The sequence below is a fragment of the Erythrolamprus reginae genome, chromosome 9 (assembly GCF_031021105.1).
Source record: "Erythrolamprus reginae isolate rEryReg1 chromosome 9, rEryReg1.hap1, whole genome shotgun sequence".
Taxonomy (NCBI): Eukaryota; Metazoa; Chordata; class Lepidosauria; order Squamata; family Dipsadidae; genus Erythrolamprus; species Erythrolamprus reginae.
Genome location: NC_091958.1, coordinates 41,474,752 through 41,502,636, shown reverse-complemented (window position 1 = coordinate 41,502,636; position 27,885 = coordinate 41,474,752). Strand labels below are relative to the sequence as shown.

Sequence of the window (27,885 nt, the reverse complement as noted above, 5' to 3'; positions counted from 1 at the left end):
GCAGAAGCCCCAGGATCAAATCCCAGTAAGGGTATGGCTAGCTGATGAGGCCAGAACAAGGCCGAAATAGGGCTATACTAGTCTCCCTTAATTTTAAAAATTCAGCAAAAAAACATGTGACACATACAGAATATAGTTTGTCGGCTATAAATAAATTAACTGCCTTGGAAATGGCCCTGGGTTGGGCCGAGAGGCAAAAGGGAAGCTGTGATGCTCCTTCAATATACCAGGGTGATTCGACACAAAAAAACATGTGACCCTTCCCTGGTACAGAGCTGAAGGGATTGGATACTGTAGCCTAGAGGTTAATTTTCTGCCTTGCAAGGCAAAGGTTGCACGTTCAAGTCCCAGTGAGGGTATGGCTAGCTGATAAGGCCAAAATAAGGCCGAAATAGATCTAGTCTCCCTTAATTTTCAAATTCAGCAAAAACATGTGACATATATATATTCATAGATTTTCACGGGTAGAGGTATGAAGGTCTTGGCATATTCGGGTTTCTTCCCGTGTAAGTTTCAGAGATTCCTGGTGATGTTTTGACAAAGTCCTACGTGTCACCTTCAGGCTGATGCTTTTGGTCTTCTGCTGGGGCAAAAGCACCAGCCTCCCCCCAGCACAAAGCCCAAAGCATCAGCCTGAAGATGACGAGTGGGACTTTGTTGAAACGTCACCAGGAATCTCTGAAACTTACACGGGAAAAAACCCGAATATGCCAAGACCTTCTTATATATATATATGTTGTGGTTAGCTCTGGCCCAGCTCCTGCCCCAAGGACTGTGGATGTGGAGGAGACATCCACATGCTGCAGGCCTGTTTTGCCCCCGGTGGAATCTGATGATGAAGGCTCCTCTGACCAAGAAGACATGAGTGACAGGGAGGAGGAGAGTGTGGCAGACAGCTCAGAAGGAGATCAATTATCTAGCTCCTCCTTGGATTCAGAACAAGAGTTAATGATACAGCCACGCATGTGGAGAGCGATGCATAGGCAACAAAAACGGAGAGATTATTAGCAAAGAAAATGAGGCCACCTGTGGTTGGGTGGGGCTGTGGTCATTAGTGAGGCTGCTATAAAGAGCAGCCTGTGGGTTTGGCCATTGTGGAGGATTATCTGATCGTTGTGTTTCATGACTGCTTTACTGACTTTGACCTTTGTGTGCTGATTTTTCCCCGCTTTGAAACTAAACCAGAGCAAAGTGTGTTTCACTTTGTGAAAGAAGAAGGACTGTGAATTGCCTCACAGCAGCAAGCTAAGTATCACAGAACTGATAAGGGACTTGTTCAAATTACCAGTTTGTTTGGAGACCAGTGCTCTTTGCTATACCAAAAGAGGGCTTGGTTTAAGTGAATTTTCATTATAAAGAACATTGTTTTGAATTTTCAAATGTGTGTGTGTCTGAAATTTGTACCTGTGAATTTTTGGGAGGAGTGTACCAGAGAGCCCGACAGAACATATATATATATCCATATGGCCGCTATCCATATGGCTTCTTTGACGCTAAAGACCATTAGAGATGAAGGACAAGAATTCTTGAAGCTTTTATTTGTAGTCAGTCAATGGTGGGTGTCCACCTAAGTGGTCAAAGAAAGCATCAGCCTGGGCAGGAAGGGAATCCAGACCAGCCTCTCCCATGGCACGAGTGTCAACCCCAAGACATTCACACAGGTAAAAGCAAAGGTTCCCCTCGCGCACGTGTGCTACCCATTCCTGACTCTAGGGGGCAGTGCTCATCTCTGCTTCAAAGCCGAAGAGCCAGCACTGTCCGAAGACATCGCTGTGGTCACACGGCCAGCATGTCTAAATGCCAGAGGAGCATGGGACGCTGTTCCCTTCCTATCAAAGGTGGCCCCTATTTTTCTACTTGCATTTTTGAACGGCTAGCTTGGCAGAAGCTGGGACAGGTAACGGGAGCTCTCCCCATTTCGCAGCACTAGGGATTCGAACCGCTGAGCTGCCGACCTTTCGATCGACAAGCTCAGCATCTTAGCCCCTGAGCCATCGCGTCCCCTTCACACAGACAGGGAACCAGAATTGTTATCTTACTCTTGAAACGTCTCGATCAACTAAACATTGTGCAGAAGCAAACGGCCACTCTAACTACAGCTTGGCTTACAGGAGGGATGGAGACCCATGGAAGGACCGGCCCAATTCAGCCCCAGGTGCAGGCTGGGATCCCTGGAACTCAGTGCCACTTGCCCTCCCATTTGCCCCCCCAGCGCCCAAGCCCTTCATTCCTGCATTGCCCGGAGAGTGTCCCATCTGCACAAAAAGAAAGCTGGGCACTTCCGGCATGGGGCAAAGAAAGGGGGCAGAAGAGTCCCGCGAGGGCCGGCCGAGACCTGTGGGGTCCTCTTGTCCTGTCCTCAGCCCCTTGGCCAGCCCACCCCAGTCCCTCAAGGCTGTTGGGACTAAATCCACTGCTTGACGTATCTTGGCAGAAAAAAATCCTCTTGTTCCGGTTCCCCTACGACAGGGCCGGGATCAGACTGGCAGCTGCAACCGGATGGCATTTCCGTCAGCTCCCCACCGCCGGGGCTCCTGCACTCGCACTCCGCGAAGCCGCTGTCTATGGTGTCCAGATCCAGGCCGCTGACGGGGTCGCTTTCCCCCTCCCAGTCGGGAGACGGGGGGCCCCTGTAGAGAAGGCCTTCCGCTGGGGCCGGGGCAGAGAGGCCGAGGAGCGAGGGGTCCGGCACCAGACCGAAGAATCCTCCAGGACCCCCCGTGGGAGAGCCAAAGGAGGGATGGCTGGTCCAGGAGGCCGGCCCAGGGGGAAAGGAGTCCTGCAGGGGCACCTCGTTGCCCACCAGCAAACGGCCGGAGCCCAGGCCAAGGCTGCCACTGCCGTCCAACTGCAGGCCACGATAGGCCTCTTCCTCACTGGTTGCCGTCTCCTCCTGCAGCTCCTCCTCCTCTGGGGCCCAGCACGGGTGGGCGCTGCTGCACTGGGGGCAGTGAGTGGCAAAATCCTCGGCCACGGTGACGGTGCCAATGGAGAGGCGGCCGTAGCCCTGCTCCCACGTGGTGGCACTGCAGCCCTTGGCGAAGGCCTGCAAGTGTCCGGGCAGGAGTGGGGCGGACATCGGAGGCTGCTTGTTCTGGCCATCACTCCAGTCTCCCTCTGCACGGCCCAGGAGCAGGTGCTTGTGTCCGATGCCAAAGACCTCAGGCACAACTATGCCCCACTCAAAGGCATCGAGGGTCGTTCCAGAGCGAGGGGCACCCACCCATTTCTGTGGAAGAAGAGAAATGACACAGTTCAACTTCTCAAACTCACAGCCCGCGGGACAATAGTTTGCGGCCCCCACCTCAATATCAGTGTAATGTTACTGCAGCCCGAGTTTCATACGAATGTAAGGTGACCAGGGGGTGGGGACAACCCCAGATCGGCAAAGCAAGAAGCCTCGGGAAAGCCACCCACCCCGCTCCTTATCTATTGATTGATTGATTGATTGATTGATTGATTAGGTTTGTATGCCGCCCCTCTCCGTAGACTCGGGGCGGCTCACAGCAATAACAAAACAATATACAACAAATCTAACAATTTTTTAAAAAAACCCTAAAAACCCCATTATTGCAAGCAAACATACACACAACCATGCCATGCATAAACTGTATATGCCCAGGGGAGATGTCTCAATTCTCCCATGCCTGACGGCAGAGATGGGTTTTAAGGAGTTTGCGAAAGGCAAGGAGGGTGGGGGCAGTTCTAATCTCCGGGGGGAGCTGGTTCCAGAGGGTCGGTGCTGCCACAGAGAAGGCTCTTCCCCTGGGTCCCGCCAAATGACATCGTTTAGTCGACGGGACCCGGAGAAGGCCAACTCTGTGGGACCTAACCGGTCACTGGAATTTATGTGGCAGATGGCGGTCTCGGAGATATCCTGGTCCTCTTCCCTGTTAGAGGGTGGCCAACACGAGGGCGCTTGCGCAAGGCGGGCTTTTGGGGCAGAAAGCGCGCCGTGGTTCCTCCTCCTCAGTTGCGAAGCACGCTTTTTCCCCTGCAGGTTGCTGCCACCGCCGGCGCCACCCCCCCCCCCGGCATGTTGGAGAGGCTCAGCAAGCTGATGTGCCTCATTGTGGCCAGCGCTGCTGTAGCAGGTGAGGCCTGCGGCTCTGGTTCCCTTCCCCGCCTACCCGCCGCTTCTTCGGCTTTTCCGGGCGAAGGTGGTGGGTCCCACTGCTGAACGGAAAGGTGGGGTGGGGTGTTTAGATCGAGGAGGGTGGGGTGTCTCTCAACCTTGGCAGCTTTAAGACTTATGGACTTCAACTCCCAGAATTCTCCGGTCAGCTATGCAATGGCTATTCCTCAGCTATGCTGGCTGAGGAATTCTGGGAGTTGAAGTCCACAAGTCTTAAAGTGGCCAAGATTAGAGACCTCTGGTTTAGGGATTCGCCTCTGAAAAGGCATATTTATTTATATTTATTTATTTATTCTTTGTCCAATACACAATACATATGGAAGAGAATAGACATTAAGTAATATATATAAAGATAGAAAGTAAAAAAGAAGAGAAGTAGATGGGAGGGAGAGAATATATATGATATAAGAGATAAGAAGAGAATATATATGATATATGAGATAAGGGAAGACAATTGGACAGGGGACGATAGGCATATCAGTGCACTTATATACGCCCCTTACTGGTTTGATTGACATTTGATAACATTGCAATGTTTTTGTAAGAGCTTTTCTTGTGGAAAACCTGATGCGGCCCAGCCTCACCCAGACTCTACCTCCAGCAGACCCCAGGGTAAATTGAGTTTGAGACCCCTGATCTAGAGGAAGAAGGAGCCATCTGGGCAGTTAGTTACTCCAGAGACTGTTGCTGTGGGCACAAACCAGAGGTGGGTCCCTAAGATTCTAATAGGTTCTTTAGAAGTAGTTAGTAGTTGGGCAATGACATCACCGGGGTGGCGCAGCAGGTAGAGTGCAGTACTGCAGGCCACTGAAGCTGACTGTAGATCTGCAGGTCAGCGGTTCAAATCTCATCACCGGCTCAAGGTTGACTCAGGCTTCCATCCTTCCGAGGTGGGTCAAATGAGGACCCGGATTGTGGGGACAATATAGCTGGCTCTATTAAAAAGTGCTATTGCTAACATGTTGTAAGCCGCCCTGAGTTTAAGGAGAAGGGCGGCATAAAAATTGAATAAATAAATGAATGAATCACAGAGCTGGTTCTGTGGTTTTGCTTCTGCGCATGCCTAGATGCTAGTTGTTTTTTTTTGCAGCGGGCGTGCACACGCAGGGCACCGGCAGCAATGGTTGCCGATCAGTTTCCGGTCACAATTCAAAGTGTTGGTTATGACCTATAAAGCCCTTAATGGCACCGGACCAGATTATCTCAGGGATCGCCTTCTGCTGCACGAATCCCAGTGACCAGTTAGGTCCCACAGAGTTGGCCTTCTCTGGGTCCCGTCAACTAAACAATGTCGCTTGGCGGGACCCAGGGGAAGAGCCTTCTCTGTGGCGGCCACGGCCCTCTGGAACCAACTCCCCCGAGAGATTAGAACTGCCCCCACCCTCCTTGCCTTTCGTAAACAACTTAAAACCCACCTCTGCCGCCAGGCATGGGGGAATTGAGATCCTCTTTCCCCCTAGGCCTTTACAATTCTATGCATAGTATGTATGTATGTATGTATGTTTGGTTTTTATATGAATGGGTTTTTAATCGTTTTTAGTATTAGATTACTATTGTCCACTGTTTTATTGTTACTGTTAGCTGCCCCGAGTCTCCGGAGAGGCGCGGCATACAAACAAACAAACAAACAGACAGACAGACAGACAGACAGACAGACAGACAGATAGAATAGAATAGAATAGAATAGAATTGAATTGAATTAAATTAACAAACAAATAAATAGGATCCAGCAGATCCCGAGTAAACCAGCAGCAAAAAGATCCAGAGCCCACAATGTGGGCACCCCTGTGTGTCCATGTGCAATTTTGCTACCTGCCCAGGTGCAGTAGCGTAATTGCGCTGGACTCCGCTAGGACCCAGAGCCACGGGGGCGAGCACACATCACCCTTCCACCTTAGCAGCCCACCTCTGGTTGGACCCCTTGAGAAGAAGAATCTTGGAAGGCCGCTGAAGGCTGCTCGGGTAGCCGTGGTATTAAAGGACCCAGGAACAGCCTAAATTTCCCCTTGCAACTGTAGTCCTCCCTTCCCTGCAAATTACTTCAGTTAGTAACTGGCAAGGAGCCTGTTCTTACCTTGAAGTCTCCATTGTGGCGGAGGTAGAGGGGCTGGAAGAAGGGGGCTGGGCTGGGGGTGAAGCAGTCCAGCTTCTTCCACAACCTGCAAAAGGAAAGAGAGGCCGGTCACCAGATGTCGTCCCACCTGTCAGGTGCTGAGCAGGAGTCCCATCCCTGAGTTGTTCAGCCACTTAACAACAACCACCACCACTACAGAGTTGGAGGTCTTCTAGTCCAGTGTTTCCCAACCTTGGCAAGTTGAAGATATTTGGACTTCAACTCCCAGAATTCCCCAGCCAGCGAATGCTGGCTGGGGAATTCTGGGAGTTGAAGTCCAGATATCTTCAAGTTGCCAAGGTTGGGAAACACTGTTCCAGTCCAACCCCCTGCTTAGGCAGGAAACCCTACACTACTTCAGACAGATGGTTATCCAACATCTGCTTTAAAACTTCCAGTTTTGGGTCATTCACAACTTCTGGAGGCAACTTCTGTTCCACTGATCAACCGTTCTGACTGTCAGGAAATTTCTCCTTAGTTCTAAGTTGCTTCTCTCCTTGTTTAGTTTCCACCCATTGCTTCTTGTTCTACCCTCAGGTGCTTTGGAGAATAGCCTGACTCCTTCTTCTTTGTGGCAACCCCTGAGATATTGGAAAGCTGCTATCCTGTCTCCCTTGGTCCTTCTTTTCATTAAACTAGCCATGCTCAGTTCCTGCAGCCGTTCTTCATATGTTTTAGCCTCCAGTACCCTCATCATCTTCGTCGCTCTTCTCTGCACTCTTTCTAGAGCAGTGGTTCTCAATCTGGGGGTCAGAACCCTTTGGGGGCCGAACAGCCGTTTCCCAGGGGTCGCCTAAGATTATGGGAAAAGACAAATTTCCCATGGGGGTAGGAACTAAACTTCTATTCTGGCGCCTTGGGGCATATTTTTACAATCCGACCAATCAGGTGGGAATGTCCCTCTAACCTTCCTGCCAATGAGCTTCAAGCTCTTTTGGGAGAATTGACGCTCGACTTATGGTTGGGGGTCACCACAACATGAGGAATTGTATTAATTGCCCCCACCCTCCTTGCCTTTCGTAAGCTGCTTAAAACCCACCTCTGCCGCCAGGCATGGGGGAATTGAGATACTCTTTCCCCCTAGGCCTTTACAATTTTATGCATGGTATGTCTGTATGTAGGTTTGGTTTTTATAATAATGGGTTTTTAACTGTTTTTAGTATTGGATTATTATTATATGCTGTTTTATTATTGCTGTTAGCCGCCCCGAGTCTCCAGAGAGGGGCAGCATACAAATCCAATAAATAAATAAATTAATTAAGGGGTCGCGGCCAGTGTTCCCTCTAATTTTTTTTGGGGGGGCGGGCGGAAAAGTATAGTGTCTGAGCGGCAGTCCCTTTGGGACTGGGCAGCACAGAAATATTAAATAAATAAATAAACAAACAAACAAATAAAAAACCCACCCTGTTTTGCCTCAGAAAATTTCAAAATAAAATACTGTACTGTGTGTCTATAACTGTGAGCTCATAATAGGGCAACTCTATCAATATCAAAATGCCACTTAAATAGTTGAGCTAGTTTCAAACTAGATTTTGATTTTCTTTCTCTCTTCCTTACTTCCATTCTTTTTCTTTCTTTTTTCCTTCCTCTCTTTTTTCTATCTGTTTCTCTCTCTTCCTCTCTTCCTCTCTCTCTCCTTCCCTCTCACTCTTTCCCTCTCGGCTTCTGGGCAGGTTTGGAAAACTCTGAGTTGATGATGATTTTTAAGTGAGCGATTGCTCACTGCTCAGCTTAGAGGGAACTATGGTCCCCGGCCTCTGCCATTGGCCCCTTGAGATGCTTGCACGAGCAAAGCACATCAGCCCAGCTCACGCTGGCTCGGATACTGGGGACGAGATGATAAAAACACATTTTTAGGTGGGGGGAAATCCCTGCAGTGAAAGGAGGTGTGAAAAAGCCTCCATGGACTGGGCAAGGCGCTCTCCTGCCTCTGGCTTCCCCGGCAATGTCACTCACCTCTGGTGCCACCCCAGGAAGGCCATGAGGGCAACAGCGGAGCTGAGCACCAATAAGAACAGCTCCAGCCACTGGACTGCACCATGCTCTGAGGCTAAAGGAGGGAGGGGAAAGAGTCCGTTAAGGTGTGTGCAGAGCAACCCTTGAGGTATCAAGGACAGGCACATAGAAACGGAGTACAGTGTTCCCTCGATTTTCGCGGGGGATGCGTTCCGAGGCCGCCCGCGAAAGTCGAATTTCCGCAAAGTAGAGATGCGGAAGTAAATACACTATTTTTGGCTATGAACAGTGAGTGTCACAAGCCTTCCCTTAACACTTTAAACCCCTAAATTGCAATTTCCCATTCCCTTAGAAAACATTTAGATTATTACTCACCATGTTTATTTATTAAAGTTTATTTTAAAAAAATATTTATTAAAGGCAGATGAAAGTTTGGCAATGACACATGACGCCATCGGGCAGGAAAAACCCACGAAGTATTTTTTAATTAATATTTTTGAAAAACCGTGGTATAGACTTTTCGTGCTGTTCGAACCCGCGAAAATCGAGGGAACACTGTATTGTAGTAGATATGTAGTAGATATGAGTAATTATCCAGTCACACACAGAGAAACGTTAAAATGTATGTAGTGTTTACTTTAAGAAATAGCACAGTCCAAATAAACAGTCCAAGTCATATACGTTCAGAATCAGTCAATCTCCAAGAGTACAATATTCTTCTTACCAGTTTGTCTTTCTCATATACATTCAACAAAGATATAACAGTTTACAAACACATCAGAATATCAGAGCATAACACAGATCACTACCAGAGTCAAACAAAAATGAAACAACAGAGAGAAGCCATGATCTCTTGCTCCCTCTTATGGCAACTTGCAATACTACAGCCAACCAGAACATAGCATATATTTTAAAGCTGCATTACATCAACCCAAACAAGCATATGTGGTTGGCTTGTTTATATGTTACCAACCCAACTGTTTGTACAGAGTACTAACATAGTCAGTTTGGTCCTCCAATCTTGGACAGCTGGTGCAGAAAGCCTGCTGCTGAGGAAGGCTCCAGAGGCCAGGTTGGGGGTCAGGAAGGATGTAAGTGTGGGGCAGGTCCTTCACTCTTCATAAACTGGCTTCTCTGGACTGAGAAGATACAGGGGGTGGACAAAGAAATGGAAACACTTGACTTTTTGGCATCATAATTTTTGAACATGTTCAAATCAATCAAAACTTGGCATGGGGAAATTGATTCCCCTGGGTCGTTTCCGTTTTATGTATGGTTTGTCTGAGATGTACGACTGTTTTTTATATTAAGGGTTTTAAATGGCTTTTAATCATTGGATTTGTACTGTTTTGTTGTTTTGAGCCGCTCTGAGTCTATGGAGAGGGGCGGCATACAAATCTAATAAATGAATGAATGAATGAATGAATGAATGAATGAATGAATAAATAAATAAATAAATAAATATAATAATAATAATAATAATAATATTGTATTTTTTTTTAATTCTCTTATTTGATATGTTTTTTTAAACTACCTTTTTTAAAAACAGAAATTTAAGGAAATTGGTTATAACCTCATAGAAATGGCAGACCTCTCAGACTTTCAAAGAGGCCAAATTGTTGGTGCTCGAATGGCAGGCGCTAGTGAAACAGAAAGTGCCCGAATGTTTGGCGTTTCAAGAGGTCATGTCTCAAAAGTAATGCTGCTTTTGAAAAAGAAGGGAAAACGTCCTCAGCCAAGCACAGGTCTGGTCGAAAGTCGAAGTTGTCCGGGAGAGACCGTCGGACTCTAAAGCGAATTGTTAGAGCGGATCGCAAGACCGCAGCTCCTAAAATCACTGCAGAACTCAACAGAAACGTACAGAACCCAGTTTCGACAAAAACTGTTTGAAGGGAGCTTCACAAATCTGGATTCCAAATCTGGATTGTCAAGGTGTTTCCATTTCTTTGTCCACCCCCTGTAACTGGGTAACCCAGGAGAAGCCAGGTGGCCCTTGCTCACACAGAAGCCCAAAGAAGGGGCTTGAGGACAGGAAGGCGTGCCTGGACTGCCGGTGCCCCCCACATCCTGGCTGAGAAGTGGAAGGTGTGGAAGGCAGAGGGGGGTGTCGTGGGGGGGGGCTTACCCTTGTGTGTGGTCTTGAGGGAGGTGGGGGGACTCCAGTCGCTCCATGTTCCCTGGTAGGACATGGCTGGCCCTGAGCGCACCTGGAACTCGTACTCTGCGTCCGACTCCAACTCCTGCGGTAGAAGCTGTATGCTGCGCAGGTCCTGCGGGATGGATTTCTGGCTCTGCCCCTGCATGAAGGAAAAGGAAGAGAGGACTCCTGGGGGTGTGGGGCAATTCTCAGGCCCAAAAGAGACATAGAAACATAGAAGTCTGACGGCAGAAAAAGACCTCATGGTCCATCTCGTCTGCCCTTATACTATTTTCTGTATTTTATCTTAGGATGGATCTATGTTTATCCGAGGCATGTTTAAATCCAGTTACTGTGGATTTACCAACCACGTCTGCTGGAAGTTTGTTCCAAGGATCTACTACTCTTTCAGTAAAATAATATTTTCTCATGTTGCTTTTGATCTTTCCCCCAACTAAGTTCAGATTGTGTCCCCTTGTTCTTGTGTTCACTTTCCTATTAAAAACACTTCCCTCCTGGACCTTATTTAACCCTTTAATATATTTAAATGTTTCGATCATGTCCCTGCTTTTCCTTCTGTCCTCCAGACTATACAGATTGAGTTCATTAAGTCTTTCCTGATACGTTTTATGCATAAGACCTTCTACCATTCTTGTAGCCCGTCTTTGGACCCGTTCAATTTTGTCAATCTCTTTTTGTAGGCACCCGAAGAGTCCTGGGATTAAGCTCACCTTGGGCCACCTGCAGATCGGCAGCAGCAAACCCCTCTTCCAGGTTTCCCTCCTGCAAGGAGGAGGGTGAGTGGGAGGGAAGACCCCCCCTCCTATCCTGGGACGAAGCTACTGCCCTGCTGGGGGCCTTGGCTGGCTTGCTCTGGTCTGAGCCGTCCGAGGAAGGTGGGCAAAGCCATGGGCTGCTCTGGATCGATTTGCCTGTCCCCTTGTCACTCCTCTCTGCCGGCGCCTTCGGATGACCTCTCAAGCCCCCTCCCTTGAAACCCCCGTCCCCCTGCTTTCCGCTCTGCCTCCTCACCTGCCATGGGTGGCCTTTCTTCTTGTACCGCAATTCATACTTCAGGTGGCCGCTCAGCATGGGATACTCTGGGTCCAGGTATTTGCTCTCCCAAGAAAGGGTGTAGCCGGCAGACGATGTAGCTGCGGCCAGGTGGGTTGGCGGATGTGGCTTAGCTGGGAAGGGAAGAAACCAGACTGAGGGACCCCTCAGCAGGGGACATTCTCCCCCTCTCCTCCTGCAAGGTGGACGTTATGAAGGTGGCCCAGAGGGCTGAAGGGGCAACCCAACGCCCTGCATGGCATCGGGCTGGAATTCCTGCAGGACCGCCTTCTGCCGCATGAGTCCCAGTGACCAGTGAAGTCCCATAGAGTCGGCCTTCTCCAGGTTCCATCAACCAGACAATGCCGCTTGGCAGGGCCTAGGGGAAAGGCCTTCTCTATGGTGGCCCCGGCCCTCTGGAATCAGCCCTCCTCCCCCGGGAATTCATACTGCCCCCACCCTCTTTGCCTCCCACAAGAGTCTGAAGACTGATTTATGCCTCCAGGCCTGAGGTCATTAGACTCCAGCCCCCTGGCCAATGAATGTATGGTGAGTTTGTTGACTGAATGGATATCAGAGTATTTAATTGGATTTTAAGTTTTTTTAAAAAATAATCTTTATTGAGTTTATACATTAAAAGGACAGAGAAAACACACACGTGAAAAATACATACTATTTTTCTTGACGTAATTATACGTATCACATTGAAAATAGCAGAAAAAAAGAAAAAAAGAAAAAAAGAAAAGGGGGGGAAGTGGGAGAAAGAAAGGATGAGAAAGGGAAGAGGGAGGAGGGGGCCAGCTACTTGGCTGGTGGCTCAGTATATTACGACCTCAGGTTTAGGAGTGTCGTATTTATCGGTGTTTTGAGGGTTTGTTTTGAGTATCTTTATATTGAATCGATCAATGTCTTATGTAAGATTTTTATATCATTAACTCAAATTAATTAGATTTAGGATGTATATTGCTCCCTTATATGCTGTAAGCCGCCCTGAGTCCTCAGAGAGGGGCAGCATAAAAGTCAAATAGATAGATAGATAGATAGATAGATAGATAGATAGATAGATAGATATTAGATAGATAGATAGATAGATATTAGATAGATAGATAGATAGATAGATATTAGATAGATAGATAGATAGATAGATAGATGATAGATAGATAGATAGATGATAGATAGATAGATAGATAGATGATAGATAGATAGATAGATAGATAGATAGATGATAGATGATAGATAGATATTAGATAGATAGATAGATGATAGATAGATAGATGATAGATAGATAGATAGATAGGTGATATATAGATAGATAGATAGATAGATAGATAGATGATATATAGATATATAGATATATAGATAGATAGATAGATAAATAGATAGATAGATAGATGATAGATAGATAGATAGATAAATAGATAGATAGATGATAGGTAGAGAGATAGATAGATAGATGATAGGTAGATAGATAGATAGATAGATGATATATATATAGATAGATAGATAGATGATAGATAGATAGATAGATGATATATAGATAGATGATATATAGATAGATAGATAATATATATATATATATTATTTATATATATATATATAGATAGATAGATAGATAGATAGATATTAGATAGATAGATAGATAGATAGATAGATATTAGATAGATAGATAGATAGATAGATAGATGATAGATAGATAGATAGATTAGATAGATAGATGATAGATAGATAGATAGATGATAGATAGATAGATAGATAGATGATAGATGATAGATAGATATTAGATAGATAGATGATAGATAGATAGATAGATAGATAGATGATAGATAGATAGATAGATAGATAGATAGATAGATGATATATAGATAGATAGATAGATAGATAGATGATAGATAGATAGATAGATAGATAGATAGATAGATGATAGGTAGATAGATAGATAGATAGATAGATAGATGATAGGTAGATAGATAGATAGATAGATAGATAGATAGATAGATGATATATAGATAGATAGATGATAGATAGATAGATAGATAGATAGATAGATAGATAGATAGATAGATAGATAGATAGATGATAGATAGATAGATAGATAGATAGATGATATATAGATCACCGGAACATAAAACTTTAATAAAACAACTTAGCTTTCGTTAGCGTGCTGCTAACTTCGTCAGAGTATTAAAATGCCATGGGAGACAATCACATTTATAAAGCATTACTCAGTCTGCTCATAGCCCGCGTCACTGGGCCACACCCTTCCCTCCCCTCCGCAGCAAGCCTAATTGTAGGCTTAATCATGCTGGTTAAAGGGGGAACTACCGCTTTTACTCGTGTCTGTTGCCTATTTCCCTCCCCAAGGGAGGAAGTGGAGTTACGAGGCAATGCTTTGGAGGTATTTGATATTTCTTTCTTCCCCCAATTATCGTTGTTACTTTCTATGGTGGTACATGTCTGCTCTTGCAATTTTTTTGCCCATGCCCTCGTCCTAGGTCTGCACTGTTCTAATCCCCCCTTGTCCCCTGCGTTAAACCTGCATTGTGCCCCTCCCCCTCTACCTCCGTGTTGCTCCAGTATGTTCCCTTGTTTCCCACTAGGGGTTGCTCCACCCTCATTTAGCTGGTTTCTATGCCTGACCTGGAGAATTCTGTTAGGGGCTTTATCCAATCCTAATGACCTATCTCCTTTAAGTCGTTGTTGGTGCCTTGAAGCCTGGTATGCTGATGGCATATCAATATGTCTATTTAAAGAATTTTCGTTGGAGAACCAGGCTTCTTTTAGGAGGCGACCTCCCTTGGTTTCATCTCGCGCCAGAATCTCAGTTCCCTGGAAATCGAAGCCATGATCCTGCTCCTCCATGTGTGTCCAAATCTGGGAGCGTTGTTCCTGACGTCGGACCGCCAATTTGTGTTCGTGTATACGAGTTCTCAATCTTTTAGCCGTTTCACCCACATAGTGGTGAGCACAATTATTGCAGTTTATACGGTAAATTACTGAGGAGGACTCCTCCTTCACTAAGGTTTCCTTCGGGCGCATTACTGATTTTCTCAAAGTTTGATCCGGCCTATGCGCTACTTTGACCCCATGGGGTGCCAGTATGCGTGCGGCTGTTTCGGATACCCCTTGTATGTACGGGAGTACCCTCCACGCTGATGTTTCGTTTGCGCTTTCAGTAGGTTGTCGGGGTCTGGGTGTTGTTTTATTAAAGTTTTATGTTCCGGTGATCGAGATGGCTGCTGCCTCATCATTCATATATATATATATATATATATATATATATATATATATATATAGATAGATAGATAGATAGATAGATAGATAGATAGATAGACAGACAGACAGACAGACAGACAGACAGACAGACAGACAGATGACCCTCACTTTAACTTCCTTTCCAAAACCCGCCTGAGTCCTTGTCTGGCTTTGTTCTGGAGTAACCAGAGGCAGCAAGCGAGCCTTGTGCTGCAGCCGCCGCCCCCTGCGAACCCAGGGCCAGGAGGCTCCCCGAGGCTCTGCGGAGGAAAGCCATGCAGAGGAAAGAAATATCCCCGGTGATGCCCCGCAGGTGGCCCTGCTGAATCTCTCACACCTGCCCAGGAGTTCCAGCACAGGTCCTTGGATGCACTCCGTAATGGGCAGCCAAAACTTTTACTGCCACACTGTGGGCGTGGCTTATTTTGTGGGGGGTGACTTAATGGTCATGTGACTGGGTAGGAGTGGCTTGTCGGCCATGTGACCAGGTGGGAGTGGCTTGAACAGTCATCATCCTTCAAGTGAACTGTTAAGTCCTCAACTTACAACCTCACCAGTGTCGCTCTCTGGGGTGACAATTTGCTTCGTGTTTCCCACGCTCTCCTTTCTGGGTTGCCCCCCCCCCACCTCAAGCGGGGTAGTTAGGAGAACAGGTGCTGCCAGAAGCATAAATGCTTCCAGCGCCGCTTCCACCCACACCTTCTGCTTGCACCTCAGGTGGGAGGTGGCCGTGTGAGGCTGGAGGGGAGCCGGGCAGGAGAGAGGGAAGCTCGTCCGAGGCCAGGAAGGAGGAAAGAGGAAAAAAGCAAGGAGCGCAGACGCAGCAGCAGAGGAAAAAAAGGAGAGCCAAGCTGAGACCAGTAATCCAGGAAGTGACAGCCGCCGATCAGCTGGAGCTGTGCATGCATCTTCATTTCCACCGGTGGAACTGCGTTCCACCCTGTCCTGCCTGCTGCCCACCCCTGGTTGCACTCACTGTGATTCTGGAAGAGGAAGGTCTCATTGCAATCTAGGGGCGGCCGTGAGGGCTCCTCCCTGGAAGTTGGGGCGATGCTGACCTCAAAGGCGTTGTTGGCAAAGCAGAGCTTCTGCTCGGAGAAGCAGGCGTAGTGCGCGTGGGTGGCGTTGCTGGCGGTGAGGTTGAAGGAGCAGCTCCCGCCGTCGCCACAGTTCCTGGGGAAAGCAAACGTCTCGGGAGGGGGCAGGCAAGAGGCCGCTTCCCAGGGACCATGGAGGGCTTGCAAGGGGGGAGCAAAGTGCCCCATTCTCTCCCCCCCACACCCACCCACATCCCCGAGGAGGCTCCAAAGCTTCTGACCGCAACCCACCCCACCCCTTGAGGAGCCTCCCTTGCAACAGGAGAGCCGCTTCCCCCACCACCACATCTCTGGCACAGAGTGGAGCAGGCAGGACGACTGTCCAGGCTGACAGAGCCCAGCTGGGAAGCGGCTGCAGCTGAGAGGCTCCTTCACCTTCTTCGGGGTGCCTGGGGGGCTGGTGGGGGAAAGGCACCTCATCCTCCTACCTACCACTTTGCGGTGAGGTTGTACTGGGCCCTGTGAGCTGGGCTGAGGCCGCCTCCCCAGGTGCATTCCAGCCGCTGGATGTAGTCCGCGAAGCAGTTGAGCTCCGGGCAGGCGGAGGCTGTGCAGGAAGAAAGAGGCTGCCAGGTCAGTTAGAAACAGAAATACATAGAAGATTGACGGCAGAAAAAAACCTCATGGTTCATCTAGTCTGCCCTTATACTATTTCCTGTATTTTATCCTAGGATGGATATGTGTTTATTCCAGGCATGTTTAAATTCAGTTCCTGTGGATTTACTGACCATGTCTGCTGGAAGTTTGTTCCAAGCATCTACTTCTCTTTTAGTAAAACAATATTTTCTCACGTTACTTCTAATTTCCCCCCCAACTAACCTCAGATTGTGTCCCCTTGTTCTTGTGTTCACTTTCCTATTGAAAACACTTCTCTCCTGAACCTTATTTAACCCTTTAACATATTTAAATGTTTTAATCATGTCCCCCCTTTCCCTTCTGTCCTCCAGACTATACGAGTTTTCGGAGAGGGGCAGCATATAAATCCAATAAATAATAATAATAAAAATAATACAGATTGAGTGAGTTCATGAAGCCTTTTCTGATAAAATTTTATGCTTAAGACCTTGCACCATTTTTGTAGCCTGTCTTTGGACCTGTTCAATTTGATCGATATCTTTTTGTAGGTGAGGTCTCCAGAACTGAACACAGCATTCCAAATTGGGTCTCACCAGCGCTCTATATAAGGGGATCACAATCTCCCTCTTCCTGCTTGTTATACCTCTAGCTATGCAGCCAAGCATCCTACTTGCTTTCCCTACCGCCTGACCGCACTGTTCACCCGTTTTGAGACTGTCAGAAATCACTACCCCTAAATCCTTCTCTTCTGAAGTTTTTGCTAACACAGAACTGCCACAGGTCTCCGAAAGGCCGAGAAGGCCCAGTCTGGAAACCCCCCCTCCCAGGTGGGCTACTAAGGTGGAAGGGTGACGTGTGCTCGCCCCTGTGGCTCTGAGTGCTAGCAGAGTCCAGCGCAATTCTGCTACTGCACCTGGGCCACAGGCACACCTGCATGTCTGTGTTCAATTTTGCTACCTGTTCACTGATCCGGCTGGGCATTCACAGAAAGGACTCCAGGCTCTCCATTTTCAGCAATAGAAACATAGAAACAGAAGATTGACAGCAGAAAAAGATCTCATGATCCATCTAGTCTGCTCTTATACTATTTTTTGTATTTTATCCTAGGATGGATATAGGTTTATCCCAGGCATGTTTAAATTCAGTGACTGTGGATTGACCAACCACATCTGCTGGAAGTTTGTTCCAAGCATCTACACTACTCTTTCAGTAAAATAATATTTTCTCATGCTACTTCTAATCTTCCTTCCAATGAAAAGGAAGCATCCCAAGGGCCGCACAGGATGGACTTTGTAATCCTTGAAACCTGGTTTGTGTAGTACTATTGCTCTGGCTAACCATTACAGGGTTTCTTGTGTTTTAAATTTGCTTTTTCAAATGTTTTATTGTTCATGGTTTGCCATACACCAAGTCAAGGAAAAGTCTCTCCCTCAGAAACCAGGATTGGCAGGGAGAATATTGGGTACCTTCCTTTCCTGCTGTTCTCAAGCCTCAGTGAACAAAGAAACATAAGTGCACTGATGTGCCTATCGTCCCCTGTCCAATTCTCTTTCCTTACCCCTTTTATCTTATATATTCTCTCCTCTATATATATTCTCTTCCTATCCACTTCTCTTCTTTTTTACTTCCTATCTTTATATATATTACCTTGTTCTGTCTGGGTGCCCCCAGACTTCAACACCAACTGGAAAAAACAGCCAGACACGCTGATAAAAACAAAGGACCTTTATAGTTTGAAAAATAAACACAGAGAAAAACCTGTTCTTCCCAACAGGCAGGCTATGAGACTTCACAGCAGAGTCCTGACGGCCAGACAATACAGCAGACTTCTTGCTGGCACACCCACCACTGTAGAGAATAAGACCCACACCTTTTCCCCCCAAGGTTTCAGTATTCAAAGTCACAAACCAGAATTCCAAGACGCCAAAGATCACAGCCAGGTCCCAGGACTCCGAAAGATAATACTCCACAAGCCAGGAAGGGTGGGTCTGCCTTTTCAGCCTTTCCGGAGAGCACCACACCCAAACCCAGCTGTTGCCTCTTTAGTGCTGAAAGTACCTGGCTAATTGTCCCCTTCGTTGTGTTGCTCTTCTCTGCCGGAGATCGATGATTGCTTGTGCATTTTCATCTAAGGAATCCAGGCTGCTTGCTGGGGAGAGCTCCCTCTCGGGGGACTCTGGCTGTCCTCCCTCTCCCTCAGCCTGAGATTCCTCCTCCCCGTCTGCCTGAACCTCCTGTTCCTCATCCTCCCCCTCTGAGCAGGAAGCCGGCAGAGGATCAGCCATTCCCTGAGGGGCCTCAGACGGAATCACAACACCTAATGTCTATTCTCTCTCATGTGTATTGTATATTGGACAAAGAATAAAGAAAAAAAAAAGAAAAAAAGAAAATAGCCCTGCCAAACCTTGGGAAGCTCTGAGAAGATGTTGTCCCCAAATCCATTCAATGTCTTTCCTCAAAATACAAGGCTCTCTTCTATGGCTATTCTCACATATTATTGGATGTTATAACTCTTGTGACGTAATTGGACAGGGGTCTGTTTCTAAAGCAATCAACTTTTGCTTTGAAGTCCTTCTGCTGATTATAAAAGGGAATGCAACCCATTTTTCCTGGCTCCCCTTTTCATATCAGAGTCTCTCCAGTAATTTCTTTTAAATAACCGTTGGACTTGGTTGCTTATTGGAAAAGGTAAACAGAGGCAGAACCTATAGTCAGGTTTGGTTGCAGGCGAGGTGGAAAAGAGCTCTTCACTCCTCACCTCTCCAAGGCGGCCTTTTGCTCTAAGCGACAATCTGCAGCCTGGTCAGAGGGGTCTTGTGGCCAGAGGGTGGATTTGGGAGAGGCTGCCTTGCCTTCTCCCCCTATTTCCTACCCCAGGCACTCCTGTCTTGAGTTTTCACCCTACTGTTATTTGCCAGGATACAGCAAGAGCTCAGCAAACTTTCCCAGATGTCCACTCACTTGGCTTCACTAGCTCTGGGCTCACATTCAGATCCCCCAGCACAGCTAAATCAAAATCCCTTGCTTTCTAAGACCCATATCACATAAGAACCCATATCGCATCTCAGACATTAACACCCTTGAAAATGTCCAAAGATACTTCACAAGAAGAGCCCTTCATTCCTCCACTCAAAACAGAACACCCTACGAAACTAGACTTACAATCCTGGGTCTAGAAAGCTTAGAACTAAGACGCCTCAAACATGATCTAAGTATTGCCCACAAGATTATATGCTGCAACGTCCTGCCTGTCAAAGACTACTTCAGCTTTAACCACAACAACATAAGAGCCCACAACAGATTCAAGCTTAATATTAACTGCTCCAAACTTGACTGTAAAAAATATGAGTAATATTAATCGAGTTGTTGAAGTGTGGAATTCACTACCGGACTCTGTAGTATCATCCCCAAACCCCCAATACTTTCTTTCTTTCTTTCTTTCTTTCTTTCTTTCTTTCTTTCTTTCTTTCTTTCTTTCTTTCTTTCTTTCTTTCTTTCTTTCTTTCCTTCCTTCCTTCCTTCCTTCCTTCCTTCCTTCCTTCCTTCCTTCCTTACTTACTTACTTACTTACTTACTTACTTACTTACTTACTTACTTACTTACTTATTGATTGATTTGATTTGTATGCCGCCCCTCTCCGTAGACTCGGGGCAGCTAACAACAATAATGAAACAATATGTAACAAATCTAATATTTAAATTAATTTCAAAAACCCTTATTTAAGAAACCAAACATGCACACAGACATACCATGCATAAATTTTATAGGCCTAGGGGGACGGGAATATCTCAATTCCCCCACGCCTGACGACAGAGGTTGGTTACGAAAGGCGAGGAGGGTGGGGGCAACTCTGATCTCTGGGGGGAGTTGGTTTTAGAGGGTCGGGGCCACCACAGAGAAGACTCTTCCCCTGGGTCCCGCCAAACGACATTGTTTAGTCGACGGGACCCGGAGAAGGCCAACTCTGTGGGACCTTATTGGCCGCTGGGATTCGTGCGACAGAAGACGGTCACGAAGGTATTCTAGTCCGATGCCATGAAGGACTTTATAGGTCATAACCAACACTTTACTGTTAGACTATCCACGGTTGACCTCACCAAGTTCCTAAGAGGTCAGTAAGGGGCGTACATAAGTGCACCAGAGTGCCTACCACCCCCTGTCTTATTGTCTCTCCTATATCTCCTTTTCTATCCCTATATCTTTTTCTGCTATTCTCTCATAGTTATATTTTACTCCTTTATTTTCTCCTCTATTTTCCCTTTAATACATTCTACCTGATTATATCCTCTATAACCCTCATTGTGTATTATTGTGTGTTGGACAAAACAAATAAATAAATAAAAAGGCAGGGAAGGGCAGTTCCTGGCTGGCTTCCTGCTTTTTCCATTTGGACATCTGGTGGCGGTGGTGGGGGGCAGAGATAGTTCGTCATGTCCTTCTGTCCCTCCAGGCACATGGGCACACGGCGTCTGCCACAATTGCACCGTAGCAAACCCGTCACTTTTTATAGTACTATTATAATACCAACAACTTTATGTTTCAGGCAGTATTAAATTAGCACTGAGACACACCACTGGCTTCTAGAGTGGTATTCAAACATTTGCACAGCATCAGTGAAGTCCTGATTGACATAATTAATAAACAAGATACTAACAAATGGTCTTTCTGGTCTCTACGATTTCAGAAACTTTGCCTTCACAATTTCTTTTGGCTTTTCCTCGGGACTCACCTCTTTGCACAAGGCAGTAAACTAAACTAAACCAAATAAGATGTTAGCCTGAAGTTCTTGATTTGTGCTCAGCTGGACGGGAGAACCGTGTGGCTCTGATAAATGAAATTGGGTGTCCCAGACTCCTGGGGCAATGGGGGCTCTCCAGGCAGGCGTTTGCAGCTGTAGGTCACTCTAGATCAGTGTTTCCCAACCTTGGCAACTTGAAGATATCTGGACTTCAGCCAGTGTTCCCTCTAATTTTTTTGGGGGTGGGTGGGTGGGCGGAAAAGTATAGTGTCTGAGCGGCAGTCCCTTCGGGACTGGGCGGCACAGAAATAACAAACAAACAAACAAACAAACAAACAAACAAACAAATAAAAAACCCACCCTGTTTTGCCTCAGAGAATTTCAAAATAAAATACTGTACTGTGTGTCTATAACAGTGAGCTCATAATAGGGCAACTCTATCAATATCAAAATGCCACTTAAATAGTTGAGCTAGTTTCAAACTAGATTTTGATTTTCTTTCTCTCTTCCTTACTCCCATTCTTTTTCTTTCTCTTTTCCTTCCTCTGTTTCTCTCTCTTCCTCTCTTCCTCTCTCTCTCCTTCCCTCTCACTCTTTCCCTCTCGGCTTCTGGGCAGGTTTGGAAAACTCTGAGTTGATGATGACTTTTAAGTGAGTGATTGCTCACTGCTCAGCTTAGAGGGAACTATGACTTCAACTCCCAGAATTCCCCAGCCAGCATTCGCTGGCTGGGGAATTCTGGGAGTTGAAGTCCAGATATCTTCAAGTTGCCAAGGTTGGGAAACACTGCTCTAGATAACACCAGTGTGTTGCTAGAACATGTCCTCTAGAATGTAGAGCCAGATTATGAAGGAAACCTACCGTGTTGAAGGAGAAGCAGCACCACAGCTGTCTGGCCCAGCTGCATCCTTGTCTTCCTCCTCTTAGGACTGGCTCGCTGGCTTCGTCTGTGTCTTGGCCAAGGAAAGTTAAAGGTTAGTAGTGGTGGCAAGTCAGGAGGCAGGGCTTGTGGGCGCCCAGATGTTCTCAGGAGAACGTAAGAACCTAAGAAGAGCCCTGCTGAATCGGGCCAAAGCCCATCGAGTCCAGTATTCTATGTCCCACAGTGGCCCCCCAATTGTCCATGGGGATCTTGAGCAGAAAGAGAAGGCAAGACTCCCCCTTTCCCTTGACCTCCAGCAAATGGGACCCAAGGGAACCCTGCCTGCCTCAACCAATATAGAGGTGGCACTTGGACATCCAGAGAGAGAGAGAGAGAGAGGGAGGGAGGGAGGGAGGGAGGGAGGGAAGGAAGGAAGGAAGGAAGGAAAGAAGGAAGGAAGGAGAGAGGGAAGGAGGGAGGGAGAGAACATAGGATACTAAGAAGAGCCCTGCTGAATCTGGCCAAAGCCCATAGAGTCCAGCATTCTGTGTCACACAGTGGCCCCCAAATTGTCCATGGGGAACTTGAACAGAAAGAGAAGGCAAGACCCTCCCTTTCCCTTGACCTCCAACAAATGGAACCCAAGGGAACCCTGCCTGCCTCCACCCAACATAGAGGCGGCACTTGGACCTTCGTTTCAATAATTTAATTTAACTTAATTTAATATATTTGACTTTTATGATGGCCAATCACATAGGACTCGGGGTGGCTTACAAGAATAAAAACAATGCAATGGTACAATAATAAAAAAAGAAGTCGAACAACAGCAATAAATAACACCCCATGACCCTAACAAACCCAATTATAAACCCAATATGATACACTATTTTCCAAGTTTGCAATCACTCCCTTAGCCAGCCTGCCATCTCATCAACCTAGAGGAAGCCCAAGGCCTCAAAATCAGACAGAGTAATTTTCGCTACCCCACTGGTTTCCCCCCCATCCAGTCCACCCCTGGTTTGAAGGTACCTTGGAGATCTTCTAGTCCAACTTAAGCAGGAGGTCCTAGAGTCCTAGACTGGTGGCTCTTAGCCCTTTCTTCACTGTGAATCCCCGTTAAATACCTCCTGTGGTCACAGACCATGGCCATGGAGCACCGAGACTTGCCTTAAGATTTAAATTCTAACAGTTCTTCAAGTCTTCATGGATCCTGTGACAACATTGTGCCCCACCCACCCCAGTGGTCTTATGTACTTTAATTGAGTTTACATTTCCAGAACCAGTTAGACCTGGGACATAGGACAGGGGAGGAATGAGTTAATGGGATGGAGGAATGTTGTGCCCATTGGAGTCATAGCAAAGCAGGCAGGTGGCTGGAGAACAGAAAATATGGACCCCACTTCCAAAAACAGGACGGGAAAAATCTACAAATTTCAGGCCACTCAGTTTGAATTAGTACTCGGCAACATTGTGCAGCAGTTCACGAAGGGTTGGCTCTTAAGAACCGTGCGGCAATTACCAGAAATGAGCACCTATTTATCAAGAAACGAGACTTTTCAACCTAAGATTATCTGACTGTTCAATCGGGTAACTTCCTTAGTGTATCATATCTTTGATCTTATGAAACCGGTTGACAAAGAACATAACATTCTGATTAGTAAGCTAGTTAAAGAGTGAGCTGGCGGCCGCAGCAATTAAATAAACACTGAGCTGGTTTGAAAATAGGACTCAGCTGGATCACTGGACGAAGCAGTTATGCTCGAAAGGGTTAGCAGTAAAGGAAACTAGGCAATCCACGAACGCCATCAAGGCTGGCACCAAAAATGGATGGAGTAAGGAAAAGCTGGATCAAATACATTAGGGACACTGAGTTCAATAGTGGAATGTACATGGGAAATGATATAAATTAGGGAAATATATAGATTAGGGAAGATTATCGCTGTAACTGGCAGTGAAAGCAATTAGAATAGGGAAGACTACTTGATACAACATTTAATAACGTCAATAAGAATAGCCATAGCACAATTTTGGAAAAATGAAAATATGCCAAAAGAACGGAATTTAATTAAAAAAAATGTTAGATTGTGCTGAAGCAGACAAATTAATAATGGAACTAAAAGAAAAAGAAAAAACAAAATGCTACCAAATATGGGAAGAATTTTACATCTGGTTAAATAAAAGAACATCTCTTTAAGTGCTGCGAGATAAAGAAACTATTTAAATAACAAATTGTCTTAAACAATTAACACAATTTTAGTTTTATTTATTTGATAAGAATTTATAACGTAAGAACTCAATTATAACAATATACAACCTAAAGCACTGGTCTTAATATTTTTTTTAAAAGACAGGACGTTGTCAACAGTCCCTACTACAGGAGGAGAGAAGAAAAACATCTCTTGCTTATTTTTTCATTTTTTATGTAAATGTATTGTTTGTCGTTATTGTCTCATTGTATATATGTAAATAAAAATTATTTTCAAAAAAATAAAATAGAATAGGGAAGACTATTGCACTGGTATGACAGTGACACACAGATTAGGGAAGATAATTACCCTGGGTTTGGCAATGGAATTTATAGATTAGGGAAGATTATTACACTAAGAACGACAGTGGAAGATATATAGACTAGGGAAAAATACTATTATTTGGGGGGATTTTCAATGGAAGATACTTTTCTTAATAATATGATATATAATAATGATTTATTAAAGTAGAAATGATATATTGGTAAAATGGAAGAAATGAAAGAAATGAAGAGAATGGGAAATACTTTTTTTTTTAATTTTTAAAATGCTATTCTTCCTCCTATGTATACTGATATTGTTATAATTAGATTAAGATTGGATATGAATGGTAATCTTTCCTTTCCTTCCTGGGATATAAAGAGAAATAAAACTTGGACATTTCTTTTTTTAAGGGCAACTTCGATAAAATGAGGGTCTTAAGAAAAAAGTAAGAATGAGTTTAAGAATATAAGAAGAGTTTAAGAATTTCTGACAGTCTCAAAATGGGTGAGCAGTGTGGTCGGGCGGTAGGAAAAGCTGCATAGCTAGAGGTATAACAAGCAGGAAGAGGGAGATTGTGATCCCCTTATATAGAGCGCTGGTGAGACCACATTTGGAGTACTGTGTTCAGTTCTGGAGACCTCACCTACAAAAAGATATTGACAAAATTGAACGGGTCCAAAGACGGGCTACAAGAATGGTGGAAAGTCTTAAGCATAAAACCTATCAGGAAAGACTTCATGAACTCAATCTGTATAGTCTGGAGGACAGAAGGGAAAGGGGGGACATGATCGAAACATTTAAATATGTTAAAGGGTTAAATAATATTCAGGAGGGAAGTGTTTTTAATAGGAAAGTGAACACAAGAACAAGGGGACACAATCTGAAGTTAGTTGGGGGAAAGATCAAAGGCAACATTTTACTGGAACAAACTTGCAGCAGACGTGGTTGGTAAATCCACAGTAACTGAATTTAAACATGCCTGGGATAAACATAGATCCATTGTAAGATAAAATACAGGAAATAGTATAAGGGCAAACTAGATGGACCATGAGGTCTTTTTCTGCCGTCAGTCTTCTATGTTTCTATGTTTCTAAGACAGTGTTTCCCAACCTTGGCAACTTGAAGATATCTGGACTTCAACTCCCAGAATTCCCCAGCCAGCGAATGCTGGCTGGGGAATTCTGGGAGTTGAAGTCCAGATATCTTCAAGTTGCCAAGGTTGGGAAACACTGTTCTAAGACATGGATTGTAGCACAACGGCATAGTATTGGTTGATAAACAGCAAATAGCCACGAGAAATTGAGATAGCTAATAGCACTTTGAATTCAGATCAGGGTGAAGGAGAATATCTGAAATCCGTATGATAGGATTTGAAAAGGAGGTAGCACAGGATGAATGATATGTACCAGAATAAAATTGGATAAATAATTAGGAAATTTGGATTAAGAATTTGGCATCTGTTATTATATTGTATTGTATTTTAATTTGAGGTATGCGAATTTGAATCGCTGTAAGGTGTGGAAAAACAATAAAAAATTTATACTACCTCCCCCCCTCCAGCAAAAAAAAGGCTGACACCAGCCAAAGTGTAGAAGAACTCAAGGAAATGATGCCAAATTGGAAGATGTGGAGATAACTGGCCCAGGCACTGCTTTCAGCACCCGAGGGAAAAAAGGTTCACCATCATTGGTCTATATGGAGGCAAACTACGAGACCGCCTTCTGCCGCACGAATCTGAGTGACCGGTTAGGTCCCACAGAATTGGTCTCCTCTGGGTCCCGTCAACTAAACAATGTCGTCTGGCGGGACCCAGGGGAAGGGCCTTCTCTGTGGCGGCTCTGACCCTCTGGAATCAGCTCCTTCCAGAGATTAGAACTGCCCCCACCCTCCTTGCCTTTTGTAAACTCCTTAAAACCCACCTCTGTCATGAAGCGTGGGGGAACTGAAACATCTCCCCCTGCCTATGTAGTTTTTGGCCATGATATGACTGTACGTATGTTTTTATATTTTGGGGTTTCTTGTTTTTTAAACTTTTTAAATGTATTATTGTTATTTTAGATTCTAACTATTAGATTTGTCATTATATATTGTTTTTACCACTGTTGTAAGCCGCCCCGAGTCTACGGAGAGGGGCAGCATACAAATCTAATAAATAATAATAATAATAATAATAATAATAATAATAATAATAATATTTTTTTTAAAAACCTAGCCCCCAAATGCCCAGGATTTGTGCCACATAGGACTTTAACCAGGAACCCTACCCGGAAATGATCTGGAAAACAGTTCAAGTCCCAAAGCAAACGAGCCACATGCCGAGTGCCCACCAATGCACCAACTGAAGTTCTCGAGTGGCCTCCGAAGACAACTCCCCATAGAGTGCAGTACCTCCTGATCTAAAAGGGGGCACAACTGGCTCACCAGGCACGCTGCATACTTCCTGGCCACAGCTGGCCCCTGCTCATTGACCAGGAACACCCTCAAGGTTGCCCATCACTACTTAGAAACATAGAAGATTGATGGTAGAAAAAGACCTCCTGGTCCGTCTAGTCTGCCCTTATACTACTTCCTGTATTTTATCTTAGGATGTTTATCTTAGGATGTTTGATCTTAGGATGTTTATCCCAGGCATGTTGAAATTCAGTTGCTGTGGATTTACTAACCACGTCTGCTGGAAGTTTGTTCCAAGCATCTACTACTCTTTCAGTAAAATAATATTTTCTCATGTTGCTTTTGATCTTTCCCCCTACTAACTTCAGATTGTGCTCCCTTGTCCTTGGGTTCACATTCCTATTAAAAACACTTCCCTCCTGAACCTTATTTAACCCTTTAACATACTCAATTGGGAGGTTCAACGCTCTCCAAGGTTAAAGATAAGAGGTGCCATATCTAGGTGCCTTAATATCTCTGGCCACCGGGTCTTGGGAAGATTGAGTCCTCTCCAGCAAACCACACATGACCTCTAGGCACTGGGATGAAACCTAAATAAAACGAACTGATGCTGTCATCTCCAGCCAATGAGAAGGTTTGCATTTTTAGAATTATTTGGAATAAGAGGCAGCGTTGGCATATCCTCAACTTTGGTGGCTTGGAGAAGGGCCTGCTAAGCTTAGCCCGAAGCTGAAACTGCCATGCAGGACCTCACCCACCAGTTTCATGTTAGAACAAGAGGAAAGAGGAGGCAGAGTTCCATGGCATCAACGGTGGGACCTAGGGAGAGCCTGGAATTGGCCCTAAAGGAGGAGGAGGAGACTATTGTAAAATAGGGCCACCAACTCCCAGTTCCCAGAGCCAATACATGGTGTTCTGTCGAGCTCTCTGGTAGAATCCTCCCCAAAATGCAAAGATAAAATTTCAGACACACACACGTTTGAAAATTCAACAAAGTTCTTTATACCGAAAATGCAAGTAAACGGAGCACTCTTTTTGTATAGCAAAGAGCACTCGTCTACAAAA

At 45.5% G+C, this 27,885-nt stretch overlaps 1 protein-coding gene across 2 annotated transcripts in view; it reads right to left on the bottom strand.

Moving 5' to 3' along the window:
• Positions 1-1,521: 1,521 nt before the first annotated feature.
• IL21R (interleukin 21 receptor) overlaps positions 1,522-27,885 on the bottom strand; it is a 29,790-nt gene continuing 3,426 nt past the window's right edge. The window contains exons 2-9 of one of the 2 annotated variants that reach the window (XM_070760957.1): positions 21,919-22,010; positions 16,176-16,290; positions 15,623-15,819; positions 11,374-11,528; positions 10,330-10,501; positions 8,205-8,298; positions 6,210-6,294; positions 1,522-3,229 (exon numbers count right to left, since the gene is read on the bottom strand). In XM_070760957.1, the coding sequence (XP_070617058.1) occupies positions 2,405-3,229; positions 6,210-6,294; positions 8,205-8,298; positions 10,330-10,501; positions 11,374-11,528; positions 15,623-15,819; positions 16,176-16,290; positions 21,919-21,964 (1,689 nt within the window). In that variant the 5' untranslated portion in view covers positions 21,965-22,010 and the 3' untranslated portion in view covers positions 1,522-2,404. The remainder of the gene's footprint in view (positions 3,230-6,209; positions 6,295-8,204; positions 8,299-10,329; positions 10,502-11,373; positions 11,529-15,622; positions 15,820-16,175; positions 16,291-21,918; positions 22,011-27,885) is intronic. The other variant, XM_070760958.1, reaches the window with a different exon arrangement.